The 22,927-nt window shown below is 41.4% G+C and overlaps 2 protein-coding genes across 2 annotated transcripts; both read right to left on the reverse strand.

Moving 5' to 3' along the window:
* Positions 1-325: 325 nt before the first annotated feature.
* LOC308360767 (afadin- and alpha-actinin-binding protein-like) lies at positions 326-8,919 on the reverse strand (the record flags this gene model as incomplete). The annotated part of the gene is made up of 12 exons (XM_080832877.1): positions 326-465; positions 659-773; positions 979-1,152; positions 3,029-3,156; positions 3,486-3,633; positions 5,548-5,728; positions 6,287-6,362; positions 6,531-6,666; positions 7,147-7,257; positions 7,614-7,826; positions 8,268-8,410; positions 8,901-8,919. 12 exons carry the CDS (start codon positions 8,917-8,919, stop codon positions 326-328), a joined length of 1,584 nt encoding a protein of 527 aa, XP_080689003.1.
* A 1,642-nt stretch (positions 8,920-10,561) lies between these two features.
* LOC308382709 (atrial natriuretic peptide receptor 2-like) lies at positions 10,562-21,670 on the reverse strand (the record flags this gene model as incomplete). Its single annotated transcript, XM_080860238.1, has 23 exons — positions 10,562-10,669; positions 11,467-11,558; positions 13,020-13,118; positions 13,550-13,702; positions 13,910-14,049; positions 14,266-14,353; positions 14,689-14,782; positions 14,951-15,070; positions 15,203-15,310; positions 15,409-15,457; positions 15,747-15,891; positions 16,250-16,371; positions 16,626-16,769; positions 17,294-17,380; positions 17,781-17,925; positions 18,243-18,315; positions 18,617-18,762; positions 19,071-19,173; positions 19,455-19,559; positions 20,180-20,303; positions 20,714-20,846; positions 21,216-21,306; positions 21,578-21,670. 23 exons carry the CDS (start codon positions 21,668-21,670, stop codon positions 10,562-10,564), a joined length of 2,562 nt encoding a protein of 853 aa, XP_080716364.1.
* Positions 21,671-22,927: the final 1,257 nt, after the last annotated feature.

Below are 22,927 nucleotides of genomic sequence, written 5' to 3' on the forward strand. Positions count from 1 at the left end.
GGCTATCTATATTTAGTCATATATGTTACTACCCTATCTATACAGTTTTCAAAACAAGGGGTCTGATCTTAGTATAAACAGATGGACAATGATAACACATGGAGAACGAAAGTTAAGACTGCAACAGCAGAAAATTCTCTGGCTGATGAAGATCCAGTTTGCTAAGCAGGTTGTCTATCACAATATAGCTTTACTGCGAAGCATTGTCCAGCGTGTGGGCCATGATCTGAGTCCTTCCATTTAAACACCTCAACCTAACAACTGGGCTGAACATGTGGTTATTCATCCATATGCACATTACAACTCTTGTGCTTGTGTGAGGTTCTCAGAACCTGCTCTGAGGGAGGAGGCTCTGCTGGTACTCAGCGGAGGAGGATGGCCTTACAGACGACCCGTCTGGAGGGCTGAAGACCATCTGAGATAGAACGTCACTCAGAGAGGAAGGAGCTGCCGATGCTTCCACATCTACAACAAGACAGAACATATTTTTTTCTCCCACAACATTCTATTTCTGTTTGACATTCAGAAGCAGTTTTTCATCAAAAACCCTGCAAGGTAAAGTTCCCCTATTTCTTTGTTCATTTGTAAATAATCATGTTCTTTACATGGGTTGCTTATACTGTATATGCGATTCATACTATAAGGCTGACATGCTTACATTCTGATAAGACACCTGGAGACTTTGACAAAGGTGGGTTCACATGATCTGCAAATGACAAGTTGAGAAACTGGTGTTTGAGCCAGGTAGCACGGTCGTCTTCAAATAGCTTTTTCTGTAAAACATGGCAAAGTATAAGCCCTGCACAATGACATTTTTTGTCCATTTAGAATTGGACAAATTCTAAATTCTAAATGCTCCACATGAGCTCAACTTTACTGAAGAAGTCCAGCTGTCGCTGGTTTAAAGCTACCATATACAGTACGTATATATTGTTATATAATATGTATATATACAATACAATATACACTGTTCTTTACCTCACGGCCCAGCCTAATGGCTGCCTCAGTGAAATTCTTTCTCTCGCTAGTAAAGTTCTTGCGCTGCTCATCAAAAGCATTCCACTCTTCTTTCAGCCGTTCCTTTTCCTCAAGCATGTAGCAGTCTTTCAAAAGGGAAGCCGTCTCTTCATCACAGGGGGAGCTGATCTGCTGCTGAGAACCAACACACATATGAGAGGCTTCTAATTAGCAGTGATGCCTCTATCACACTTTCTAATGTAAATTTCTCTCTATCTCTTTCAAAGGCCCTGGTTAACGACACTACTGACGTTCACCAATTTCAAGTCACTTTCTTTAAAGGGTATTCAGAAAACTCTTGAGGGAACACATTAACTATTTGCTAGAAATATACTATAAGAGTAGTAAAACCCTTGTCCCTGTTGGCAGAGACGCTAGCAACACCATGGTCATGTGTGATTTTCAGTGAGAATACCTGCTCTACTACATCCCTTTTCCCACCCTCAAAACACATCCCTGGGAAGCTACAGGTGCCATTTAGTCAACGGTGGAAGAATCTACTAACCAATCATCAACTAGACGTAACGCAAAGCGTTAAAAAATATGACATCGAACTGTTTAGTAGGTTTTGGCACAGAATAAGTCATGGTTGTCAGTGTGTTTGTGTGTTTTTATGTGTTTTTGTGTGTGTAAATTGGTTTGTGTTTCATTTTTATGTGTTAAAGGAATTATTTGTGATAGATTTTGATGATTTGGTTATGTAATGTTTTGTGTACTACTTTTTTGTGGATTATTTTGGTATATTTTTTTTTTGCAATGTAGTTTGTTAAAACAGGTCACATAAAGTTGTTAAGAAAAGTCCACCACTTTTAATTTCGTGCACTTTCGACAACATACATAAGTTATAAGTGACTGGAGATGTGAAGAGTGCATAGTTTGAGGGTCTGCCACGCCCACACCCTTCAAACTTTGTAAAAGATTTTCAGAACTTTTAATTCCCCATTGCTGAAGAGTAACCTGACCACATTTCAAGGCGTTACCATTAAATCTGTCGGAGGAGTTTGATCAGATGCGAGGTGTGCAAACGCCGTCAAAACGCATCTTCCACTCAAAATGGCCTACTTCCTGTGGACCTGCCACCATGGCGTCAAGAGACTTTTTGGTGTGTCCAAGCATGATGAAGATGTGTACCGAATTCCGTCAAGCTACGCCAAAATAACCCCAATGCGCAGGTTTTTTTGCAATGTTCTAGGGGGCGCTACAGAGCCATTTTGCTCCATCCATGGACAAAAACTCTACCGAAGATGGACGGTTACAGGCCTGATGTCCCTGGCCAATTTGGTAATTTTTCGAGCACTTTGACATATATGTGATTAAAACACCTCATTTTTGCTTTTTAATTTTTAACTAGGTGGCGCTATACATGTAATGACTGGTTATGGTATGGGTTGACATGGCCCCTTAACACAAACATACAAGAACAATTTGGCCCTCCTAGGCCCTACGGTTCTCTGCATATTCGAAGAAAACTGTGTCACGCCACCTACAGGCCAGTTGGTGTATAACCATATAAATAAATTTATTGCATGCCCCCCATGAACGGAATTCCACAAAACTTAACGTGCAATCAGAAGGTGTCATAATGATTCCACACCTCCGATTTCGTTCAGTTCTGACCTTGTCAACTTACAATTAACATTTTTTACAACACTCCATTTTTGCTTTTTCATTTGTAACGAGTGGCGCTATACATGAAATAAGTGGTAGTGGAATGGTTGACGTGGCCTCTTAAGACCAACATACAAAAAAAATGTGGTCCTCCTAGGCCCTACGGTTTTCGACTTATTCACCGAAAACTGGTCCAGTCCGACGGGGGTGCAACGGATCAAAACAAAAAACAATGGTTCCACACTTATCTAGTGGGGCTACATGGCCACCAAATTTCGTGCACCCCGGTGTTTCAGTGTCCCGGGAATCGTTGACAGAAAATCGGCGGTCATAATTAGATTGTAGATTCTTTCACCAATCGTTGACCAACAGGTGCCAGTCTCCGTGTGTTGGCCATGCTTACTTGCAGGAGCTGCTGCTGGGTGTGAATGAAGTCCTTGCACTGCTGGATCTCCTGCCTGAGCTGCTCCATCTCCCTATCGTGGGCCTCTTTAGCCATGACCTCGCTGTCCCTCGGCTGAACCAAAGATGCTGAGGCACACAGACAGATAACAAATCAGGTCAGTCTTGGATACTTTTGTGTAGCACTTCCAAACTTAAAATTTCCATGGAAAAGGACAATTGTTTCTCTTTGGTTGTTCTTCAAGTTCAAGTCAAGACAAGACAGGACATTTTGAGGTCTTCTTTGGAAAACCATCATGTTGCAAAAAAAATTGCTTTTTTAAGATGTCCTAAGCTCAGCCAATAGGGAGCCTCAATAACTTGTCTTTCATTTGATAAACACAGTTTTCTATAATAGGTAATATATAATATTTTATAAATTCAAGTTATCTTTCTGAAAATGGCTTCTCTGTGAGCACCTTGGCTATCTAGATTCTCCACGTGGTGTTTGAGTTTTCTCCACTGCTGGCGAATACTGTTGGTGAGCTCTTCTCTGGCCTGCTCACAGCTCTGCTCCAAACCATCCCGGCCGGCATTGCACACAACCTCCTCGTCGGAGCCTAAATCCTGGGAGGACAAAGGCATGACAGGGGACAGAGGACTGATCCCTAGTGCTGCATTTTGGATGCATTATATAATAGCAATTCCAGAAAAAGAATGCTTCACACAAAGCTTAATCATTATTTTATGGGTTGTTTTAACAGGGTTTCCCCAGGTTTGATCATCCCAAATTTTAGACTTTTTTTAGACCTTTTTAAGACCACTTCAATGGAAATTAAGACCTACATCGCACCCATTATGCGGTTGTAAAACACCAGTAGGCCTATATGTTTTTCATGGTTTTTTTGGAATATAAGAAACATTCATAAACTAAAGATAAGTGTTTTGTGCAACAGTTTGTACTTAACTAATTATGACCGTGCAGCCAGAAAATATAATAATAAAGATAAAAAATAAAAAAAATAAATACACAAAGTGATGGTGTGAAAGTGTCAAACATGTCAAACATTCAACACAAAATATATAATCCAACACTCTAAACAGACCAAGTTTTCAAATTGAGTTCGACATTCAAATTGCTCCAACCATTTCAACGCTTCAACACACAAGATAGAATAGTGAGATAGATATATTAGATAGATAGGAGAGAAGGTAGACAGTGTTTTCAGTAGCCTACATCACCATGACCCATAAACTGGGAGCCAAGATATCTTGAGGTAACATGTTCTCCACTCCAATAGCGGAGGTGAATGTCCAACTGCTTTGTTTTTGTCGACTTGTTAAGACTTTCGTCGAACATGACAACGAATCCACGACTTGCCTCGTTAACGTCTTATACCAACTCTTTAGTTATGTATGGAGCCAGGCCGAATTTTGTTATGTAGGAGGTCTTGTTTATGCCACTGGTGAATGTTGCAGCGATCTCTGAGTCAGGGAACATAGCCTTAAAGAGTTCGCTTATGCCCTCATTTGAGCTATAAGAGTGGTGGTCAGTGACAGTTTTTAAAATCCACAGTACCTCTGCCCGAAGTGTCGGGGCTCCACCATGTATAACGCCACCGCCTGGCCCTTGTGCTGTTGCTGTTCATTGCGAAGTCTGAATAGGTCAGTGCTGATGACTTTGGATAGTACCTCCAGTAACTCCAGGTGCATTCAGTGCCGTGCAGAAATGAGCGATGGGCGGCTGGCTGTGACGGGCTGAGGCATTGTGCTTTCCGCTTCTCATATGCGAGTCCAAAGCGAGATGACCCAACGTACTAAGTTTAAACTTTTACGACATAAACAGCATTGCGCTTCTGTGTCATTTCCTACGACCTCCCTCAACCAATTACTATATGTAGCATCTGAGAGCCACTGCTTATTAAATCGGCACTTCCCCATGATGTAGTCCTCTGTAGACTGATTAAGTTTGTTGATTACCGCCGGCGCGAAAATCTAATATATTGTTTGCGCGAGACGTTCTCTGACTTGTGTTGCATAGAATTTTTAGTTTGCTGTATCTCTCCCACCCCATTTTCACCTTGCGTTGAAGTCCGATTGACTATGAAAAAAAAATAGCCTAGTAGGAAATTTAAGACCTTCGTTAAAAAAATAAGACTTTGGCAATGGAATTTTAGACTTTTTAAGGCCTTAATTAAGGAACATGGCATTTAAGACATTTTTTAGACTTTTAAGACTCCGCGGGTACCCTGTTTAAAAGTGCAAAGGCTCTGTAGAGAATATTTTACATCGGACATGCCCCTTGGGTGGGAACACGAGTTCCTCAAGGTTGAAAAGGAGCTCTTTACAGATAAAAACTGAAACAAAATGATATAATATAATACAACTTAGAACCTCGTACTTCAACCTCCTACAGCAGGGGTTTTCAACTGGTTTTGTCCCAGGGACCACCATTCTGACTAGAAAGTAATTTGCGGCCCACTGATGTGCCCGCACGCACGTGCGTGTTTGAATGGTTGGTGCATGGGTTAGATGACTGACCTGATTTCCACCATGTTCTTGCCTCTTTTCCCTCCAGTTGGATTGCTTTGGACTTAAGATACCGATCATCTCGTTTTTGATTTGCTGAAGCACTTTCCGCAGCTCTACATTCTCCAACATCAGCTCGCGCTGACGGTTATCAAAGTCATTCAGGAGAGTCTGGTACATCTCGTCCTCATGCCTACAAAACAAGGGGCCTTAATTTCATCGACATGGCAACTGGCGACGAGGAAAGCGACGAGGAATGAGCAAAGTTCGCCGCACATGAACTAAAGCTAATTTAATAACTAATTTTACAACATGAGCAAGATATCAAGCGTAAACATGGGTGGATTAGCATTATGTTCCCAGACGCCACACAATAACTTTAGTTAATGCACGACAGACTTTGCTCATTGCTCGTTGTTTTGCTCGTTGCCCGTCAATAAAAATAGGGCCCATTGTGTTTCATATTACATCTGCCTTAGACCACTTTACACAGCATCAAAACTTCTTTTCCTAATTCAGTTTAAAAATACAGTCAGTGATCAGTTTCTATCATCTTAGGCTATTGCAGTTTTTGCAAGGTTCTCATGTTGGTTCACATACTTTAAAAAATATTAAAAAAAAACAATATTGTCAATATACGCTTACACAAAGTTACATCGTTTTTGCCGCCTTGCAAGCCTGGAATTTCCTTCAGAAAATGCATGGCTAATAACATTCTATTTTGTTAATATTACTTAATTAGGCTTTTTACCTGGCCTCTGTTTTTCTAGTTTTCCATTGACCTCTCCTTCCATCAGGTCTACCCACACAATTCAGAACTTCAATAGCTATAAAACAGGAGCATTATTCTAATTATGAGTGTGTCACTCAGCAGAATAGTTTTGCATTGTCATTATGTAAGAGTAAACATAAGCACAGCTCACAATAGCACAATAGCATAGTATGTAGCACAGGTAATGTGGAGACTGCCTACTGAGGAAATATTTCATACGCACCTTGTTTATTATCCTTTTTGTCAATCAACAGCTGATTTAAATGCTCCTTCAATTTGTAGTATTCCCTCTCTTTCCTCTTCATATCATGATTGTACTGCATAGAAGAGCTTGCACGAATGTTCTGCAGCTTCTGCACCTGTTGACGGTATTATGACTCTACTGCAATATGTTACATATTTACTCTAATTATAAGCTCCAATAAGGTATAATAACTAAACAGTAACACTACTTTACAAGTAGCTAGTGTTAAAATATGAATTAGAAAATGTGCAACATTATTATTAATTACATCGCGTTTGTATGATTATATAGTGGAATAGGATGGAATAGGATTATCTTAATGGAATAGGATGCAATAAGCAAAATTCGATCTGGGAGAGGTCACTTAATAAGCTTCTTGACTGTTTTGTATCTATAACCCATTCAATCCAGAGAATTACCTTTGCTCGATATAAATGTAATTGGGTATTTGCTTGTGCAAACTAATACAATGAAGTGAATCATTTATTGCCAGATAATGGGAATGCCTTAGGTGACCATTTAGCATAAGTCTCATCAAGAGTCCTTCACTTCACATTCCTTCCTTCACATTTTTTAGAGTAAGCATCTCTCTTACCTCTTCTCTCTCATTTTTAAGACATTTCTTCAAGCTTTTAATATTTAACTGCAACTGCCTTTCTCTCTCTTGAAGTCTTGCATTCTCCCTGTTGGTTAGTTCAAGTTGATCCTGTGAAAATACATCAAGCCTTTATTTCTCTATGATTTGACATGAAAATACTCACAGATCATGTCTTTCATCCATCCCTTTGTCTGTTTAGCTATTCATCTTTTCACATATTTTTTTACAGGTATATTTGGCCAAACCAGTTTAAAGATAATGTATACATGAAAGGTCATAATTGTACCTGTACTACCCTCTCCAACTTCAGGTTCATGTTCATGTATTTAGCTATCTATCTTTGCACATAGATAGTTCACTTCTGTTCCTGTGCACAGCTAACCCACATAACTACTTCCTGCTACTAATAATACCCCCTAACTGGGCCAAATGAGAGCAGCAGACAGGAGCAGCCAGTAGCTCACCTTGAGCCGGCCCTGGTTGAGCTGCTGCCTCTGCATGTCGCTAATACTGCGGAGCCTCTCTGTCTCCAGCTGGTCCAGGGCCCTCAGGACCCGGTGGTGTCGCTCCAGCAGGGCATACATGCTGTTCAGGAGGGACACCACGTCCATATCCAGCCCCCCGCCGCCTCCATCCAAGTCTGGTTGGACTGCAGGGAAGCCCAGGGATGCAGCCTCCTAGGGAGAAAAGACATGGGTTTAGAATAGAGGTGCAGAAAACAGTGGCTAACCACATACTGTTCAGTGTGTTTGGTACAAGCTGATGCAAGTTGAAATCAATAAAAAGACATAAAAGATGCAGCGGATAAAAGGAAATCAATATGGACTAGGTACAAGGGGGTGCGAGCAGACATTTAAATCAACTAAATCAACTATTCTCATGTCATTTTGCATATTGTCAACATTATGTATGCTCCCATTGTTTTAAGAATAAAAAATGATCCACCTTTACTAATCTGTCATTCAACACAAACTTATATCTGGAATCTGTAGTCACTCTAGGTCAAGTCATCAAATTTCAAGCTTAAAAAGATAATTTAGGGTATTTTCTCTGCTGTTAAACATAGTGACTTTAGACAACATGAGGGTTAAGAAGGTCAACCAATAATTGTCACTCACCTGGTTCAGGTACAAAATACATTCAGGGATGTTGTCCTCTGTACAAAAGTCACTTATCGGACTGTAAAAGTTAGTAGACTGAGTGAAATGCACCAGAGAAGTCCCTTTGTTTCTGTAAGAATCATTGGGAATGTCTGGAAATTCTGTAAAAAGACAACGCAGGCGCAACCATTAAAAGCATGCTTTACAAATGACAAAAAGCGTCAACAATACATTGTCGTTATATCTTATCCATAGAACATTTTTATGCGCCTGCACGCCTATACCTTAATGTATGGGTTTTGGATAAAAGAAATTGCTACATATAGGTCAGTAGAGTGCTACCTAATTGGGTCATATTAAAGCAAGTCAGGGTATGTTGTTTCACACAGTACAACACCGATTTGACTAAGACATAATTGGGTGAGTCATCTTTGAAGTCCAGGTCAGTCAAAGTCACAAGATCTTTAAATAGCTTTCAGCTGTTATTTCTGACTTCTTAATATGGCTTCTTACACACGAGACCAGCAAAATGTAGAGCAGAGAAAAAAGAAAGTGACAGACTAGATCTCCCACCCCTCTAACAAGGGCTGCATGGAGAAATTCAATGTAGTTCAAGATATAGTGTGATATATAACAATAGCAGACAGTCACCTTGTGTTGACTCTGGCATCACTGCACTTGAAAGACTCCCCCTAAACGAACTCTAGGGTCAGTAAACAGAGCAAAGGACAATATTGAGGAGAATACAGCACATTGAAATTCTGCAGTTTCAAGACAAAGTGGTTCATCAGGTTATTGTTTACAACATGGTGGCTGGTGTACATCTTCAAGACACTATTGACACCGATTTTTGTGTTCTTGCTCGATTAAAAAGCAATGGTAAGCAGGTAATAGCTGAGCAATAGAGGGAATATAACAAGTAAGTATCAAAAGGGAGCACAAAGAGTTCATAACATCAGTCAAGAGCAAATCAATGTCAGCGCCGACCAGACAGGAAGAAATTAAACATGTATTTTAAATAATGAATAGGTTTGATGAAAACATAAGACATAAAAAGGCTGGTAATTATGGCTGGTTAAAACATAAAATCTTTATGTAAATATCATAAATACTTCACAATTAACAAAAATACTGTAAAATAGACTAACACACACTAGGTAGAAGTAAGTTGTATGGAATAAAATGACAGTCAATAGAAAATACAAACACTACGGCTGATCAGGTACTGCACTGACTAAGATTTACAGTCCAGACTTCAGACTCAGAAAATCAGGCATCATCACTATGTCTTTACGAAAAAATTCAAAATGTTCATACTCTAGAATAACAGCTATTGTGTAATGTTTATTTCCTAAAGCTTACTGCAGTCGTGGTAGGGTAGCCTACTTAAAGCGGTCGACATAAAACAAGCTACATATCAATTACGTTACAGCAGGTTTACTACCTAGGAGATCAAGTAAAACAATTTTCTGTCGACTCCATGAAATAAAAGCCTAAAGGAAGTCCACAAAAAACAAATCGATTTACTCACAGCGTTTCGTTTCGTGGACTGTAGAACTGTGCGGGTACAGCAGTGCTTTTTACTGCACGGCTGCTATAATCAGCTGCACAGTCATTCATTGGAGAATTCGTTGTCAGGCAACGAAGACCTTGCAAATTCATTGGCTGTAAACTGAACAGATTTATGCGTAGGCTAATATATTCATCTTAAAACAAACTTTGCTGAGAGGTGGGTCATCTTCTGTAAATGCTTTATTTGACAGTTGTTTGCCGATTAGCTAAGAAAGACTTTTATATTTTCACTAACAATATGCAGCCTAATAAGACTTTCTGTTGTGATGCAAAACCAAGCACACTGAAAGGGGCATACATACACTTACAGTTGCCACAGTCCAAGGCAGTCTAATAGGGCTAGAACACCTTAAATATATACATAGATGCGATACATAGGTGCATTGGAGTTATTCTTTGGCTAGACACACTGGACTCACTAGACATCTGACAATCATTAACAGTTTGAGTAAAAAACTACAGATGTAGCAAATGATAGGCCTAGAGAGACACTACATCTGATTTCACATTTAAGCAACGGATAACAAAAAGAACAGTGATACATTATAATATATTGATGACAAAAAAAGAACACTGCCCCATATTCAATATTGTATAGTAAACAATGTCCCTTTGTCATAAGCTGCTTTCTTGTATTCTTCTCTTCTTTCACATAATTCAACATTGAAACATGTTTATTTGTATCAAGCCAAGATAGTAGTCTGTCCATGATTTTATTTCACATCTATCTCATTGAGAGGCTAATTGCTGACCGGCACTGGAACTTCGTCAGGCTCTCGGTTTGCCTGTAGTGGGTCAGACGGATAACTCTTCGCCTCCAGCCACCAAGTCGTCATCTCTCCTTTGCCCTGTGAAACAAAGAGCTGTGCGTTGAAACAGCACCCCTACAATAGACAAACTTACTGGGACTAGGGTCCCTGACCTATGAATGTGTTCTCTTTTCCCTGGAGAAAACGGGCCACTCTAGAAGTGAATAGCAAATGAAGGCTATTAAGTGTAAGCCATCATGAACATTGCCAGCTGAGACCACCAGCATGGCTGCATATGAGCCCCCACCCCACCCCACCCCTCTGGGACCTAAGGGGGTCCCATCACATATATCTGAGTGCTTTACATCACTGGCCTTTGTTGGGTTCACACCTGATTTCAGTGCATAAAAGATAAGGGTCATGTAAAGCACACACGATAAAGCCATTTTCAAATAGACACATTTCTCCCTTGCACTGAACATGGTCTTCCACTTTTTTCATTACATAGAATACAATACATCCAACAAATAGATTTGAATCCTATTTACATTTAGTCCACAAATACTTCAAATGCAATAAGCCGCACTAGAATTTCTTTCTTTTCTTTTACTCTGACAGCCAAATGCATACATCATTCTGTCAGCCTGGAATGTGTGTGTGTCCTTGAGGACACATTACTATAGCAACCACTGTGAGGACAGCAGAACATTTCCCAGCAATCTAATTTAACCATATCAGCTCTGCTTTCCATTGTGAATGAATATGACTGAATGAGCTTACAATATCTGGCCTGGCCTCCTGCCAACTGTTTGAAGAGTGTTTTAATTCGCCTTTAATTATTTTCCCCTATTATCCTGATAACTACAGACAAGATAAACAAATATGAGCACTATTACCTTTACAACAAGTGAGCCACGGCAGGTCAGAATGTACCCTTTCAGGGTCTGCAGATACTCCGCTGTTGAATCGCTGCACTGGATCTTCAGAGCTGGGGGAGAGAGAGGAAGAGTGGATACATTCTGTTTCAGGAAAGAACTAGAAGTATTTGCTGGCATCTTGCTTGGACTTTCAAGTTGCAACTTTTCATGCTCAGATTGTGTTTCATTGGATGGGTTACCCCAGGATAACCTGGTACTTCAGTGGCACAGGCTTTCACAGGAGCTGGAACATGGCTGGAAAGAGTTATTGAAAGTCGTTCTTAGGCCTTCACTGAAGGATATTGACAATTCCCTTTGGTTGGAAGATTTTCAGTTTCCCTTCTTCCCTCACAGACTCACTGCCTTGTCATCCCCCCATTCTGTTTCACTCAGCTCCTATTAGCCCTGATCACTTGCCTTAAGCGACACCCTGCCACCAACCTTATTAGCCATACCTGTGCCCACAGCCCTGTCCTTTCTCTCAGGGACACTGACAGAGCGCTCACACGGTTCCGTCTGAATGCGTTGATCCGTTAAGGGTCACGTCATCCTTTAACGAACTGAACGGAGCCACAACTCAGTTCGGCAAAGGATGACAACCTTTGACGGCTAAACGCATTCCAACACGTACGTGTGAGTCTAGCCTGAGAACCTGAATGCTGCTGCATGTACTCCTCCTGTGTGCGTTACTTGAGCCATGTAAGTGAATTGTTGCTTGTACTCCAATGGACTGATCATGATTAAGTTAAGAGATGAAGATGAACTGAAATGTGCCTTTGAATTGTTTGTTACCTTAACCTTGTTGCCTAAACAGTGAATGCTCCTGAGTTTATATGCTCATGTATTGCCTGTGTAGGCTGAGACCTTATGTTGTGCTTTATGATCTACAGTTATTATTATGTGGCACATGGAACGATTTATTGACTTATATAGTGTAACTTGAGCACATTTTGAATGCTGTGGCATTGTTTGTATTATTGTCTTATTTGGAGCTGATTGTATGTAATTTCTCCTTTCCTCCTATAAACCACACACACACACATGCTTGTCCACACACATGTTTGTTCACATAAAACTCCTTTCACACACACATCCATACAGTCCTACTCATATCCTCGCTGGAAACTTCAATAAATTACATGTGAACTGTGAATCCTCACTGGACAGTGTGTTCTCACCAGACACCCCCATTTGGTCTCAAGCCAGCTCCCCAAAACTCTAAAACTCCTTCACCCTTAAAATATTCTCTTATGGGGCACTCAGGTCTTGATTCTCGAAAATACAGGGTCACTTTTTTAGTGGGTCACTAAATGAGCATTGCTGCGTTGTAACCCAGAAATAAGAGGAACGGAGAGAAAACTGTTCCCAATTCCTGCAAAATTGAGGTCAGTTTTAACCTATTATTAGGAAGGCTTTCAGACCTCTACAGGTCAAAAAAGAAGCACACCAAGATACCCGAATTGTGGAAGATTAGGAACCGATCTGTTCCAGAGTCATCTGTTGACTGGGGAATGATTTCCCCACTGTGTTACCTTCACTCGTGGATTCCATTCTGGATGCTGTGTTCACCGTGTCGCCAAACAAACAGTACCGGGGCATCTTGGTTCCAACAACGCCAGCAACCACAGGGCCTGGATGGATTTGACATGGCTCACTGTAGATTGTTTTGTTTTGAGACAGACAATTTATTCCCATTTGTTATCCTCATCTGTCAGTACTAGAGTCTGACTCTATCCCTCATGAGAATGAGCTAGTCATTAATGCACAGAGCCAGTGGAAACCCTGCATTATTTATTCCATGGCCAAATACATTAATTCTGTTGTGATATAGCATACAGCAAATAGAAAACAGAAAATAAATAATCAAGGACAGGAGAATGACAAGCATTTAAAAAAACTGATTGTTATACATGTGTCCCTATCTTGTTTATTTAGGTCCACAGGTTTTATGATATTAACTCCAGATGTATTTGGAATACCATTCTAACACTAGCTTCCAATTCATATGTTCTCGTTTCTGTGTTTCCTGTTGGACGGTAAATGCTGTGGATGTGAAACCCACCTGAGTGGATGCCAGCCCTTATCTTCAGCTGTGTGGTGGGTTTGTGGGGGATTTTAAAGGCGTGGCACACACTGACGAGATCCAAGGCCATGCTTGCAATCTCTCCTGCGTGGTTAATGCCATTCTCTTTCGGCACGCCGGAGACCACCATGTCTGACACAAACAAAAAGAGCTTGCATTACTCTGTGTTACTAAGAGTAACAGTACTCTAAGGGTACTCTTAGTAAGAGTACCGTTTCTCTGTTCATTACTCTGCGTTTAGCTTGCATTACTCTTATAGTCACAGTGTGTGTACATGAGTCATGACCAGAAGTGACCGTGGTGTTTGCCGTTTACAAGCAATGCCCCGACTGTACTTACATGCATCTCCTATGGTCTCCACCTTGTACACATCGTAGTTGTCGATGATGTCGTCAAACGTGGTGTAGAGTTTGTTGAGGAAGTCCACCACCTGATGAGGGGTGCTGGAGCCTGATAGCTGGGTGAAGCCCACTATGTCACTGCAGAAACAGCAGGACAGAATACCAGCGAAAACAGCCAAATTTGAAGTGCAAAACTTGAATGTACATGCATTTTGAATCAACAATCAAGTAACAAGTAAAACAAGAAAAACTATTATTACAATGAATAATTGATTAATCTATGATAAGGGAAGGCAAATCATTGCAATAATTCTTTAGGCCACTGACCACTGTACAGTACAGAGAAACACCCACCTGAAATAAACAGTGGCATTGGAATAGCTCTGAGCCTCAGATGTGCGCCCTTGACGGAGATCATCAGCAACCGGCTTTGGTAACATACCTGAGGAAATTAGCCAACACTGCATTTGTTCAATTATGTGAGTCAAATTGGTGACCTATCCCCTCTCTTGTTTGAAGCTACACTACATAAAAGAAGACTAAAGAACAGCTAGCAGCTCTGTGAATAATTGTGGCTGTTCACTTTACTTCCATTTTAAGACTTGACAAAATTACATATACACAAAAGTTTGAAAAAGATTGTCAATTTAAGTATTTTGGTAGCCCACTAGATGGCGCAGCTTACTTTCATTCTCACGTTCTTACTACCATTCCACCTGCCATGTCATTAGACTGCTTTTGAGCGGCTGTGGACCAAAAAAGAATGTTGTAAATTACTGTAGAGTAAGCGGTCTGTCTTCTGTTTTTCTTGGAGAAGATCCTGTGTCCGCTCAGCCACAATAGCCTCCAAATGCTTGCTGTACTTCTCCATCTGAGGAGAGGGGCGTACACAAAAATATGATTCTTTATTTAAAGAAAAAAAAAAGGATACGGAATATATCAATGCTTTTCAATTATGTATACTTGTGTTGCTAATTAGATAAACCTTTGGTTTCATTCTTTCCTTCTTCCTTCTATAAGAGGACAGCCAAAAACCTACCAGGTTCATCATCATGTCTACTGGGCTGACTTTGTGGGGGTTCATTTTGTCCAGAAACTTCTTCACCTGCTCAAAAGTTGGCCTCATGGCAACATTGTGGGCCCAGCACCTCTTGATGAGCTGCACAAGTATCAGAGACGAAGTAAATGTGAATGTGCATGCTGTATACACTTGCAATTAACAAAGTTACATTAGCACATTCTGATCTTTAAGTGAACATTTATAGGAAATCCTCTATTTCTTGTCACCCACCTCACAGTAATCGCTTTGATCAGGGCAGTCGGTGTCAGCTTTTCCTGCTTTCAGCTCGGGAAGCTGCGGACGCCACATGACGTCCAACTTCACAAGCTCTGTCTGCTCCTGGTGGCATGATTGACAGGTGTCATGACAAACTCACTGCCCTTTGAACCTGTACCTGCTTTTAATGATTAATTCATGAGGCAGGCCGTCGTACTCACAGAAATCAGATCACTACGGGACGCAATCTCCACTAAAATAATGGAATAGCTGGAGGAGGGGGAGAGGGCACATTTTCATATCAAAATGTCCTTTTACACCTCTTTGTTATGGCACGGTTCATTGCTATATTTCCAGCCCCCTGTACAGTCTTTATGTACACTAGGTGTATACACATCCCTCATGTATTACAAATAAACGCTTTCCTTGTGTGTCACGACTCATGACAGCATGTCATTATGTAATTCAAGTTCATGGGTAAACATTTGTCCTGAAGAAAACGGTAAAGCCCTTCACTGACATACTCCATGCCTTGGTGCAAACAAACCATATACCTTACCTGTATATGTCAGCTGGTGCGGTGAGGGCAAAACTACTCCCCAGGAGGACCTCAGGGGCGCAGTATATCCTGTAGGGGCCCTCACAGTGGAATGTGTTACTGATGGCCTCAAAGTCCTCCTTCCTGAAGGCTTCTAAGCCGTAGTCTAAAGATTAGGAAAAGACAAATCAATCAATCTCTCTCTCTCTCGCTCTCTCTCTTCCTCTTTCTCTCTCTCTCTCTCTCTCTCTCTCTCTCTCTCTCTCTCTCTGTCCCTCTCTGACCCCTGACCAGTGGACTAACACAGCCAAAGACATGTAGAGTACATACTGTTTACCATCCCTATATTGTGAATAACTTATAAATAAAGGCATCTAAATAAAGATAAAGGGCATCAAGATTAACAAATGAATTCAATAACAACAATAGGTGGGAGCTATTTTCTCTATGAGGACTCTGTACACTGCGGGTGGATGGGGTTCAGAGTTTTTGCTCAGTAGTTCAAAGTGGATGCCCTGGATCACCTGAAATTTTGCAGACCCAACGGTCATCGATTACACAGTTTCTCGAGTGAAGTCTCCCATGAAACATTCTATGCTGATGCAGGTAGGCCATCCCACGAGCAATATCCGTGGCAAAAGACAATCTGGAAACAAAATCAACACTTCAGCTGCCTACAATGTATGACTAAACATATACCAGGGCTTTAAGACAACTTCCGGGAAACAAACAACATCAGATTCACAGATGACATTACTTAGTTTCTGAGAGTGTTAGCTTTCCCCTGTGCTATTACTCTCTGGTTTTTGTTCTTCCATACCACACACCCAGAAATGGTTTAAACAAATATCTGAACGCTTAAGTATAAGGATGTAAGACCTGAATTCCAGAGGGATTTACCGAAAGCCCCAGTTGATTGGGATGTCTTCATTCAGAAGAACATCGGCAAGACTTCCTTTTGGGCAGTACTCTGTGATGATGTTGATAAATGGGACTTCAATGCATCCACCGATGAACTTGCACAAGTTAGGGTGATCCAGTTCCCTGACATAACAAATAACAAAAAATACGTCAATGGGTTTTGCCTAGGTGTATTTTGAGTGCAAATAAGTCTACAGAACAGACTTCGGTGAGCCTTAAGTAAGCTATGTATTAGCTTTTGAAAATACTACTCTGAGGATCTGAGTAGCTATTCAAATATGGGGTTGTGTTACTGTAAACACCAGAACTACCCATCAGGATACAGACTATATCTCCAAGATACCCGAGGCTTAATCTTTATATTTACAGTGGACTATAAGGAAGAGACTGAAATTAGACAGACCACAAAGGCACACAGAACACATGTTTGTGTGTTATCGGTTTCTGTATGCTAAGTGCCTATATGGCTTGTGAAAGGGTATTGTATTTGACTGCATGAATCTCTAAAAGATATATGTGTGTAACGATACAACCAAGCTGTTGCAGAAATAGATACCAAACATAGGGTTGTTAGTCATCATCCACTGTAAGACAGCACAAAGGACGGAATGGAGTAAGACCATAACCCAGCTAAATGTTCCACTCACCGAACCTCTTTCACCTCTTTCCTGATGGTCTTGGAGAGGGTGAAGTGCTTCTTCTGGATGTTTTTCACGGCCACAGTTTTGCCATCACTGTCAGAAAACAAAAACAGCAATGGAAGTTTGTATCCTGCTGTTTACTAACCCACGGTGCATTGTATTTAAAGCCTGTAAACATGATTGCTTCCTCTGTAAAACCAAAGATAACACCCCCGAGGTTTGTTTCTTTCCACTGCATTTACCCTCAAGTCAGACAATTTAACAGTTTAGTTTCTAAGTGCCAGTAAGCTTCGGTGCCAATTTGGGGACACTCATCTTGATGAGTTTTAAAGATTTAAGGTGACTGCTGCTTAATGCAAACTTACCCCATGACTAATGCCTCTCCCATGCCAATAAACATCATAGACTCATAATTAACTGACTGCACCGTTACAAGCTACAACCCAGCAGTACAATTGTGCTACATGAGGCCTGTTATGAGGGTAGAACTCACTAAATGCCTGGCTGGATGAAGCCCGGTTTGAACCCTGAATTCATGACCGTGCAGACAGTGACGTCTGTGGCTCGGCTCACGCTGGAGTTGCTCTTCACCGGCTGCAGGCTGGCGGTGCTGCAGAAGCCATAGTGGCACAGTTTACCTACACCACAACAGAGTAGAGCGAGTGTTAGCTGTGTGGGGTACCATTGGTGAAGGTTCCTTCAAAGTTTGGATTAAGCCCCGTGTCCTCAGAGTCGGTTTCTTGCTTCTTTGTAAAGCTACAGGGTTTGAACAAAACCTGAACACTTTGCTTCAAAGACAGGTTCTTAAGGGCTGTGAGGAGTTCTGTTAAACTGGAGATATGTCATAGAATTGATAGCTAATGTGCCTTTTCATCAGTAAGAAGTGTGTGTGCATGTCTAGTGTTAGGTAAGGGAAGGGCAGCTGGTGTTAAACTGCTTTTAGGCCTTGTCTCACCAAACATGATGCTGTTGTAGGTGATGATCCAGCTCTCATCCCAAAACATCTTTTGCTTTTGGTACTGAATCCACTATAACAAGAACAAAAAAACAACTCACATTACGCCTACCAAACGCTTTCAAGTTTTCTCTGAAGCCTCAAGTGAGTAATTCTTGTTTGCGCCAACTTACAAAACTACACAGTGCTCTTGACGTGTACATATGGGACCCATGTAAAACTCAGCATCGTCAATGGAAATGTGAGCTTGCCAGTATTTACTCATTCACATCGCACTGTTTTTATGTGCCTTTCAATTACACACTGTGCCTTTGATGAAAACAAAACAGAGATTTCAACGGGGTCAAACTCTCAAACGCTGGGCGTCGACTCACCATTATGGTTAAGATGAAGCCACTAAAGAAGAGGGTGACGGGGAGCCCGATGGCAACTTTGATGGACATGGACATGGGGCAAACACCACAGTCTGCCGGGCAATTCAAGCAGCTCTCCTCCAGCTCACAGATGTTATCTCCACACACTGTCACACATGGGAGAGAGAGAGCAAACACACAACAGTCACGAGAAGTCCAGAAGGAAATGTTTCAGGTTTCCTTTTCTCCTAACACACTAAACAATTATTTGACCTGTACATTGAGCATACGCAAATTCACCCCACGACTAGCTTTTAGCTAGAGGCAATTTGTCACTAGTCTCAGAAAGGACAACATGAGCAATTGTCAACACAGGTTGACAACGTTCCATGATTTATTCTGTTCTGTTTATTTATGTTTCAAAATGATGATGATGATGATGCAGTGGACACCTTATCAACAGTCCAATGCTGACCTTGTGCACTGACAACCACGACCTTGGACTCCAGGGCTGCGTGCATCTGTCCAACTTTAATATGGGCAATGAGGGAGGTCATGCCTAAGTGCACCAGTACCACCTGTGCAAAATCAAAGCAACAAACAACATTCCTCAGTTAGAACTGGGAGAGTGTGAGGGATTTCTACACTACTGAGTTGTACAGCAAAACTATGTAATAAAGATTGTAGTAAGCAAAAATTTTGCAATTAGTCATGTGTCAAGACTACAAAAAAATATAAAGTAAAGTACCGCACTTAATTACCCCACTAAGCAGAATGTAATAACTTTCATTTTGGAAATATTACATATCATCAATTTTGAGATAGATGGGTGAAGGGATTTGGGTGTTAAGGTCATCACCTTTGAGGTCCAGAGTTGCTGACTCATCTTCCCTGCCTTAGAAACTGTGTGCGTCACAATCTCCCCATCATCTGGAATCCAGGGTCCACATATACCTCCCTGCCTCTATTTGAGAAAACACACATTTATACACACACACATATATACACACACACACACACACACACACACAACGAGAGGGAGGCAGTGAGATAACACCAACGAGAGAGACAGAGGCGCTTATAGCCAGAGCTTATGGCAATCAAAAGCAATTTTCTCTTATCAACTGACCCGCTCTTCAGACAAAGGTCACGGCTTATGTACACAGTGAAGAGAGGCCTGGGTCCTTCGCGAGGAGAGGGCCATAACAAGGGCTAATTAAAGCCTGTGTTCGCACCGCTGATGAGCCATACTTGTAGGATTGCAGCCCTTCTCACAATAATCAAATGTTTTACTGTCAGCAGCTAGACAATTATACAGCCAGGGGCCGTGTGTGTGTGCGTAATGACTCCCAGCTGCTTGTTGTTGCTTGTATGTGCACACACACACACACACACACGCAAACACACACACACACACTTGCACACAAAGCCCACAGAAAAGCAAACGGGAACAAAAAACCCAGAGTAAAAGTTTTTCTCTTTAAAAAAAAAAACAAACATTCATATCTTTTCTGTCTTCCAGTAGAACATTTTCTTGGGCATGGACTTAAGGGCATGGGTGGGCTGCACCCCAGCATTACTGACCATGAGGGCGAGCGGGCAGGAGTGGATGTTGGCGTGGTACACACAGCAGTTGTGCTCGTCTGCGTTTTTCCAGTTAGCGGGACACTCGTGTTCGTGACAGAAGCGTTTGGCCTCCGAGGGGTCGCTACAAGGAAAGAGCACAGGCAACAAGAACCTCCAATCAGACAAGAGTGACGGCGGGCTTTATTTCTTACCCTATGCCACCAAGTACCAAAGTGCTACCAGCTGTTTCAAACAGAATACAGAGGAATAATTATGCGATGGAGAAACTGCAATGGGCGGCATGGATAGACCAGTTTTTTTGTTCGTTTTTTCGTGCATCCAGGTCTGTGTGGTTTGCACAGTGTTTATCTTTTTTCTCAATATGTCAAAAGAGGAGCAACAGAAAGCAGAGAAGGACATCCTGCCCTCACAATGTAGCTCTGTCCATGTCAAGCAAATATTAGCCAGGTGATGAGCAGTGAATTGTTTTGAATTTCATTCTAAATGTCATGTTTGAACTACGGTATCAGATCTATTATGCTGCAGGATTACCTGAACTGGAAAATCTTGTTTTTCACAGCGTAATCATAGAAGGAGTCGGCAGCCGTAACTGAATAGGTGACGTTAAACTCCTCTCCCTCCGTTACTTTCTCAGGAGGACGCTGGACCCAAGCCATCTCCAGTCCTGATGTATCACAAGGGCACAAAGTAAAAACAAAAAAAAAATCACCTACTTTCCTGGTCATAGATATCGAAGGCATTTAAAACTATCATAAAATGTCTCATGATGTTTCCTAACAGAACATGTTGTATTTATTATTCAAGATAATGTACATTCCTGATGAAGTTTACAAAAGGTCACGGCCAAGTGTTGGATAGTCTGTCTGTGAAATGTTACAAATGTTACTCATACAAACACACTTCAGACTGCACCCAATGTGCCTCTGTGTTTGCATTTGCAATTGGCGTGTTCGCCATCACAGAAACAACTATAAATGAAAATACACGCACTCAACTCTACCTCCATGATATTAAACACTCTTCATATTCTCACCTCCACAGCTTATCATATTGTAATCATTGGGCTCAGACATGGGCCAGCAGTCGTATTCTGAATTGTCGAGGTCATGCCAGCAATCAACAGCCTGATGGGGGGAAATTAACTTGTTTATCCGTATCATCAAAAACAATCATACACATTCTGCAGCTAAAGAATTTTCTGTTTACTGAGAGACTTAATTTCACATCTGATTACATATGCACATGACCCATCCATTACAGAACACAGAAGTAAATATCCCAGACTCACTGCGCAAGAACACATATTCAAACACATTCATACACATCATTAGCCACATACAGTATAAGTTCCCTGAAAATGAATCATTTGCTGATAGGATATTGTGTTTTCCATACACATCTGCCCTCTTGAGTTCGCAAATAGCGGCTTTGGGATGCCACTGTGGACAGGCTCCCATGCTGTTTGCCTCGGTGCAACACACTCGACATGTCGCACATAATTCCAAACGAGTGTTTCTGACATGTCAAACAAAGCTGAAACGAGTGTTTCAGTTTGTCAAACAAAGCAAGGGCGTCCCCCAATTTCAGACGACTGAATCCAAAGTAGTCTTCCTTTTCATGGCAAAAAGGAACCAAATAAATATTTTCTGAACATTTAAAATCAACAAGATAACCCACTTGAATATGGCAGCACATCACAAAACATGAGACGGTGACAAAACCTCTCAAACCACAAGTCTGCGACTGCTTCCCACTATGAGGCATTCATTATTAAGGTACCAAAACCTCATACTAATTGTAATGGTTAAAACCTATCTTCAAATAAATAAGTTGCATTTGTACCAAAACCAACAGTGGCACTCACCAGGAGAAGGGATGCGAGTACGGCGCCACACAGAGACATGTTGCTCTGCTACTGGACCCAGGTGCGTTTGCCAGGGACTGACTTCTTCTGCCTGTGGGAGAGCTGGGCTTTTAGCTCCAGTAGCCCCTTAATTGTTAAATCAGTGGAAGTGGCCTCTTTTAATCAAACAAAGACGCCCCCCCCCCGACCTCTCCGCCCAGGAGACTCACTTCGCCTTCACCCACCATGGCACCCTCTAGGTGCAGGGCTTCCGTCCATTTCATCCAGCACAGAAAACTGCGTGTGTGTGTTGGAGTGGGAATGGACTGGGTGCTTTTTACTGACCTGTGGTCATTTATCTACATTTTCCAGAGTCCAAATTAAGCTTTTCTGTCAAATGGTAAGCACCATTGAGCAATTCTGAAATTGAATATGTCCATCTGAACAGTTTGGTGTTTCATCATGAATGATGTATAGCTTTGGTTATGCCACAGTCATGAATACCTTTAAAATCTTATTGGTTATGGTGTATCTGAGAGTGAAAGTGAATAGCATTAAAATCACGGCCCCAAGGACACAGCCAACATTTCCTTCCAACTGTGAAATTTTATTGACATTTTAAAGACACTTAACTACAAAACCGCTCTTTGGAATAGGTCTCCAGAATGCACTTCACCATGCCTGTCTGAGGATCTGGGCAGCAGGCAGGGTAGGTTTGGGGTGGGCAAGGTTTTTTGTCTATTTGGGAAAAGGCCTCAGCTGCCAAAACGGTTCCCTTAATTAAACTATAACCCAATGTGGTGTGCCTGCCAGATTTTCTTTTTCTTTTTCACTGAACACTCTCCCATTTAAAAGCCAATTAAAATTCCAAGTCTTTTTCATTTGGTGATTATGAGAAACTC

This window comes from Sprattus sprattus (genome assembly GCF_963457725.1).
Source record: "Sprattus sprattus genome assembly, chromosome: 2".
NCBI lineage: Eukaryota > Metazoa > Chordata > Actinopteri > Clupeiformes > Clupeidae > Sprattus > Sprattus sprattus.